Source organism: Nematolebias whitei, chromosome 22 (assembly GCF_014905685.2).
Source record: "Nematolebias whitei isolate Nwh7 chromosome 22, NemWhi1, whole genome shotgun sequence".
Classification (NCBI taxonomy): domain Eukaryota; kingdom Metazoa; phylum Chordata; class Actinopteri; order Cyprinodontiformes; family Rivulidae; genus Nematolebias; species Nematolebias whitei.
The window spans coordinates 9,949,872-9,956,399 of record NC_056519.1 but is presented as its reverse complement, the minus strand read 5'-3'; the positions used below and the strand labels follow the sequence as shown (position 1 = coordinate 9,956,399).

General features: G+C 41.3%; 1 protein-coding gene across 1 annotated transcript in view; it reads right to left on the bottom strand.

Annotated features, from left to right (window-relative positions):
- Positions 1–4,865: 4,865 nt before the first annotated feature.
- atxn7l1 (ataxin 7-like 1) overlaps positions 4,866–6,528 on the bottom strand; it is a 37,969-nt gene continuing 36,306 nt past the window's right edge. Inside the window, exons 10-12 of the mRNA XM_037696142.1 lie at positions 5,986–6,510; positions 5,550–5,793; positions 4,866–5,281 (exon numbers count right to left, since the gene is read on the bottom strand). Of these exons, the coding sequence (XP_037552070.1) occupies positions 5,264–5,281; positions 5,550–5,793; positions 5,986–6,510 (787 nt within the window). The 3' untranslated portion in view covers positions 4,866–5,263. The remainder of the gene's footprint in view (positions 5,282–5,549; positions 5,794–5,985; positions 6,511–6,528) is intronic.

Sequence of the window (6,528 nt, the reverse complement as noted above, 5' to 3'; positions counted from 1 at the left end):
TATATATATATATATATATATATATGAACATAAGCTTCCTTGTGAGACACTGGACAAAACAGGATATTTTTAGTTTGTTCTTTGTCCAGTGATACTTTTTTTTTTACATTAGACAAAACAAGGTCATAAGTTGCTTGAACAGGAAGACATTCAACAAATACATGCAACATTAACAAGTATTATATATAAAAAACATTCATCATCGACAACAGTTTTTCTTAACTTGAAAAGCTGCATTAGAGTTAGAAAACAACACTGCCGCACTTTAAACCTTTTAATAAAACTTGGGTATAAAACCATGACGTTTACAGCGTGTAGGACCCCGTTTCTGAAGGGAAAAGCATTTTAAAATATCCAGCAGCACAAAGTCCGAATAAACCAGCAAAAATCCTGCAGAGCATTTCTTCACACATTCAACATTTACCAGAATTTGAATCAGAAAAGTGAGAACAATGCGCTGGCTGACAGGAAACACTCGACTATAGAATCTTATATTATCATATAATTAAAACTGCTTTAAGATCAGGACAATATGACAAAGTTGGAAAATGAAAATCAAACAGAAATAGCTAAAATTCCTAGAATTTAACACCAAAATTGAGCCGTATTAAAATGAGTTTTGATTTTAAAAAAAAATGTATCCCAGAATTTAAACATTAGTTCACTTTAGTATACGTGGTAAAACTGTGAAAAAGACACTAATCTTGTTAGTTACCTGTACACAGCTAGTACCCAAATAAAACAAAAGGCGCCCAGCATAAAAAATCAATCCGACCTCACATACCGAGGGATAAAGTGTCACCACGGGAAGCATTTTGGAGTAAATTAACACAAATATACCTGATTCTGTACAATTCATTCATTCATCGTTAGTGACACTGAAACGTTGTACCGAGTTGGAGCTGTGAGGAAAATCAGATGCTTTCAGTTACTCCAGCGTTATCAGTGAGTGGACATGGGTGGGCGGGGTGCAGGTCGTACAAACTGAGGAACCGACCACGGCACTTTAAGCTACACAACTGTTTCTTTTGGTCACAATGCATTTGTTGTGAACCAGTTCAGAAAATAAAATGCACATTAATCAGGAGTATTTCCTTCAAACTGAAGACTTTGTTAGATTTGCCCACCAGTTTGCATCGTCTTAAAAACTCAAAAGGAGAAACGAGAACGCTGCGGTGGTGAACACAATGGTACCTGGATAAGTACGTGAAAGCGTTTTGACCCAGTTTTGAATTTGCAAACCACGACCCACATAATCACACTGAGACTCGACCCATTGGCCCTGGATGTTAAAAGACATAAAAATCAAGTGTGGAACCAAAAGCAGCTTTGGGCCCTTTAAAATAATATAAAATTCAAACGAGCCTGGTTTCACAAAAAGCATCTTTTGTTAGTTAGCAAACGAGATCCACAACACTGGTTATTGAGTACCCATTGGCAGAGTTTAAAAAACACACTGGACCATTATCTGTGCAGACGGCAGGGCTGGGGGATGGTTTTACATGTGACAAACGAGGCAGTGAGGTTCTGTCAACGTCTGAATGAAACTTTAGTGAACATGGGAGCAGAGGAGCACTTTAAAATTTTGCTTTTTGTACAGCATTCATAATCTGTAGCATGAGACCAAAGGCAATGTTTTCAACATAATGGTACATCTTCCAGCTATTTAACTGTCAATAATGGTGTACAACAAGGCTCAGTCTTAGGTCCCATCCTCTTCCCAATTTGTGTAAGGTTAGATCATTCCTGATGCATCCTTACATTTCCATCTCGACGACAATTGTTTATTGTCGAGCTAAATCAGTTGCCAAGGTTTTCCAGCTTTTACAGTCTGCTTTGACATCCAGACTTGTTCCGTCTCAAACTGGTGCTAAATGCTGACAAAAACCAAAGGGTTGTTGTTTTCAAACAGGAAGTCGGTACCAGCAGTCCTTCCTTCTATCATATGGACGAATGGTGTTCCTACTGAGTTTGTCGATTCCTACAAATACTTGAGAATTTTGGTCGATACACATCTCCCTTTTAAGAAAGCTTGGTAAAGAAATCTCTTGAAGAAGAATAAATAAAGAAGAATAAATAGAAGTTGTCTCTCTTGTAAATGAGTCGTGACTCAATGAGACTAACCTGTACAAAGGTTGAATTCTCATTCAACCTTTATTTATACAAGTTAATCCCAATGAGCCTCGGGGACTCATTTACAAGAGAGGCCTGATTTTTTTAAACAGAGTGATGACAGCAGTGGACAACAAAAGACAATCATAAAGGATGCATACGAATTGAGAACAAGTGAAAATAAAACTGTATTTAAAAGAAGATGTAAATAAAACAGCTAGGTTGTAAGGCGGTGTAAAAAACTAAAAACAGGAACATGTCCGCATTGGTTTTGCCAGGAACTTAACAGATGTTTGAAGCTACTTAGAGAGGTCAAGATCAAGAGTGTCAAATCTTTTTTACAAGATATTCCAGGAAACAGGAGCAGAGAAGGCCCTTTTGCCAAGTTCAGTCCTGACTGAGGGAACACTACATGTAATAATGTCCTGAGAGCGCACGCTGTAGCTGCACTCACGCAGAGACATATAGGAGATGTATGAAGGCAGCAGACCAAGAAGTGATTTAAAGATGAAAATGTAACAGTGAGAGTGTCTTGGTGAAGTTAATGATGTCGTTAACCAGTGAATACAAGGTGCAGTGGTGGGTACGATAATCACAGCCAGTTATGAATCTTAGCGCACTGTGGTAGACAGTGTCCAGCATCTGCAGGGTACTTGCAGGAGCGTTCATGTAAATGTCACCGTAGTCGATAGAGGGAAGTCGCAGTCGCAAGGTGTTTCCTAGCATTCAGAGTTAGACAGGATCTGTTCCTGAAAAAGAAACCCAGTTTAACTTTCAGTTTCTTTACCAAGTTTTCCATGCGGAGCTTAACAGAGAGATGCGAATCGACCAAGATATCCAAATATTTGTAGGACTCGACAAATTCAATAGGGACAACATTAAAGGATAAAATCAGAGGAAGAACTGTGGGGACAGACTTACTCTTTGAAAACAGCATCCCTTTGGTTTTGTCGGCATTTAGGACAAGTTTGAGAGGGAACTAATCAGACTGGATGATGTCGAATGCAGATTGCAAAAGCTGGAAAACAGAAGCAACCGTTTTAGCTCGACAATAAACAACCGTGTCATCAGCATAGAAATGTAAGGATGCATCAGGGATGCACTGACCTACAATATCTATGTAGATTGTAAAGAGGGTGGGTCCTAAGACTGAGCCTTGTGGTACACCATTGTTGACTGTTAAATAACTGGAAGAAGTACCATTCTGTCTAACACATTGCCTTTGATCTGAGAAACAACTAATGGTATGACCTGAGAAACCAATTTCTGAAAGCTTATGACACAAGATGTCATGATCCACAGTGTCAAAAGCTTTAGACGGGTCTAAGTGAATGAATGAGCTAGCTGAAATGATCCAGAATTATATTTATTGCACATTGGAGCATACAGCTTTATCACGCTGAGAAAACGTGCGGCTAACTTCAGACGTGGGGTTTATGAAAGCTGGAACCTGCAGGATAACGTTTGGAAACAATTTATTTTCCTGACTAGCAGCAGCGCAACGCAAACGTCACTGTTCTGGACAAAAGTCTCCATCCGCTGAGTTTCACGGGACACAGACGTGAGCTAAAATTGGTGGAACACATGAAACAAGTACGTGAGTTTTATTCAGGCAGTCTGTGACATTTTATTCTGAAAAAGGAGCTGTGACGCATCACGGAGCGAGTTAAATCCCAAAAAAGTTTGAGGCGTTGCTGCTGAAATTAAACGAGTTGAACTCGCTTTCAGGGTGTTTTGACAGCGCATTTTGAATTAAATTTATTTACAGGTCAAAAATCTTAAAAAGGAAAATATAAATAAGCTAAAATAAAGTGGAAAATATCATATTACTTAAAAAACACTATCATGGATGGACTCTAAAGGCCGAAGATCAATATATGTATCCAACCATTTAACCCTACAACATACTTCTTCACAGATTATTTCATGAAACAGAACTGAACACAGGTAAATTCTTCGCAAACAGCAACAGCTGCCAAACACTCATACTTGACTTTGTGCAGCTGTTGTCATTAATTTGCTACACATTTTTTTTTTTTGAGAAACCAGGCAAATCTGATCATTATTGTTAAACATACTCCAAGTAAATAGAGAAAAAAAAGCCCCTTTTTACCTCATATTTAGTAAAAGGGGGACATTATCAATAAATATAAAAATAACAGATATGTACAAATATGAACTACAATAATACTTTCAACATTTCTTCAAAATGCCATAAAAATTCCTTTTTTTTTTGCTGAAAAAGTCTGTAGCTCAAACCCTAATGGTCACTTAGATAAACATTATTTACGAATGATAAATTATTATACAAAAAATAAAAATAATCCAACACCATAGTAATAATAATTTCATTTTGGATGCAAGTCCTGGACTTTATGTTTAAAAAGAAAAAAAAAAATCCATGTAGTCAGACTTCATCCTATATTGAAATACAAGGTGGCATCATTGGTAACACGAGCAGTTTCTTCTTCCCAAGCAGGTCTTTGTTTTTGCGTAACGTTGATGTAGACGGCCGTGGAGCCAGCAGAGGAAGCGAGAGGAACACAGGGCAGTAAGTGCACTTTGAACACAGGCATGCTGGGACACAAATTGGGTATAAAGGAGATGATAGAGAAATTAAGCTGTTTTGTACACAAAGAAACAATAAAAAGAGGCTAAAAGAAGGGGGGAAACTGGATAAAACCCAGCTGACTTGCTGTTAACGCTCCCCCTTTTTAAACAGGAGAAAAAAGTTGCTAAAATCCCACAGTAGTCGTCTCAGAAGGTCCGTAACCTTCAATCTCGTCTTTCATTCGAGCACACCTTTCAGTGGTGGTGTTGTCAACGATGCCTAATACACTTGAGGCAAATTCCCTTTTGAGAGAATAGTTTATTTTTATCTTGTTCTGGGAAAACCAGAGGAACAGAGCAGCTTTCCAACAGAAACATCAAACCCAAGGAGAGGCAGTGAAAGGAACCGACCGCAGGCAAAGACTCCAGCGCCCCGACGGCGTCCCACTGAGTGGACTCGAGTGTCGTTGGAACGGCGGTGACGTCGGCGACATGTAGCAGTCTGATTGGCGCTGTCGCTGGAAGAGTGGTGAGGTCAAAGGTCACAAACGGTGGAAGCTTGTGCAGATGTCCAGCATTCAGTCTATGAAGCGGGTTCCTGTCAGTGGTGGAACTTGGCCTGCGGCGACAGAACACGCGCTCGTTAACTGGGTTTCATTTCTTTGCCGTGATTCAGATGACAGTTGATCAAACAACAACACGATCAAGTTAAAAAGCCTAGCATCCCTGGAAGGAATGCATATCACCCCCCATCATTCATGCAGTGTCTTAAACGGTTTATCTCAAGATAAATGATGAAAATGAAGCTTGTGTGCGTCATATCTCTTGTTTGATCTGGGTGAGAACAGAAAGATATGAATCTCTTAGTGAGATAATAACAAAGCTACCTGTCTCGGAGACTCAGGCCCTGAAGCCAGGATCCCCCCGCTGTCGTTCCCCTTCCCAAACAGGCTCTCCAACCCAGATGGCCGGCTAAGCTTACTGGCCTTCCCTTTGTAGGAGCTGGGGCTCCTCCTCTTCCTCCCCTCTGCACCTCCCCCATAAGCTAAGGGTACTGTGGGGGGAGCCCTCGTCTGATGTAGGGCAGAGGCAGGTTCTCTGGGGGCGTAGCTGCTGGTGCCAAGCTCGCGACTTCAAAAAGAAGAAAGGTAATAAGGTTATAAAAAGACAACAGTAAATTTGCCTTCAACTTCAATTTGTCTTGTTAAGTCAATAAAGACTCTAAATTAGACAAAAATAGTGTGAATGCTGACTCAGCATAAACTCTCTTCAACTTTATATTTTAAACCGTTAAGATTGTGAACTTGTCAATAAGTTTTCTACCAGTTCTGTGAGCTGTGGCTTTGAGACCCGTCCACTCTGGACAGCCAGTTGTCTGAGCAGCTCAAAAGTCCGCTGTTGCCGTGACCGGGTCCCTTTTTCCTGCCTGGGGGGACGGCAGTCACCCCTAAGCCTTGTAACGTTGGGTGAAAGCTGCTGCCGTTCCTCTTGTGATGATCCACAGTCTGAAACAAGGAAGAAGACGAGAAGGAGGAGGAAGAGTTCTTTCTCTTCTTAGGTCCCAGAGCGAGGTCCTCCATGTCTTTGGACGAGCGGCCGGCTTTGTGCAAGCCGTTACGAGCTTTTGATGCGAGCGGCTGGGGGCGGGGTTGCGGGGAGCCTCTGACGTTGAACGCCCCGGACATGGATGCAGACTGAGGGAACGCGGCGGTGTAGGTGAGGGTGCTGGACGGGGAGCTGAAAACAGAGGTGGTCAGGGTTGTTGGAGACGGAGCCTGCTGTGAGGAAACTGAGGAGGTACCAGGCAGTGAGGGGGAGCAGAGGCTCTCAGCAGCCAGGGGCACCTTCCTGAAACACACAGAACAA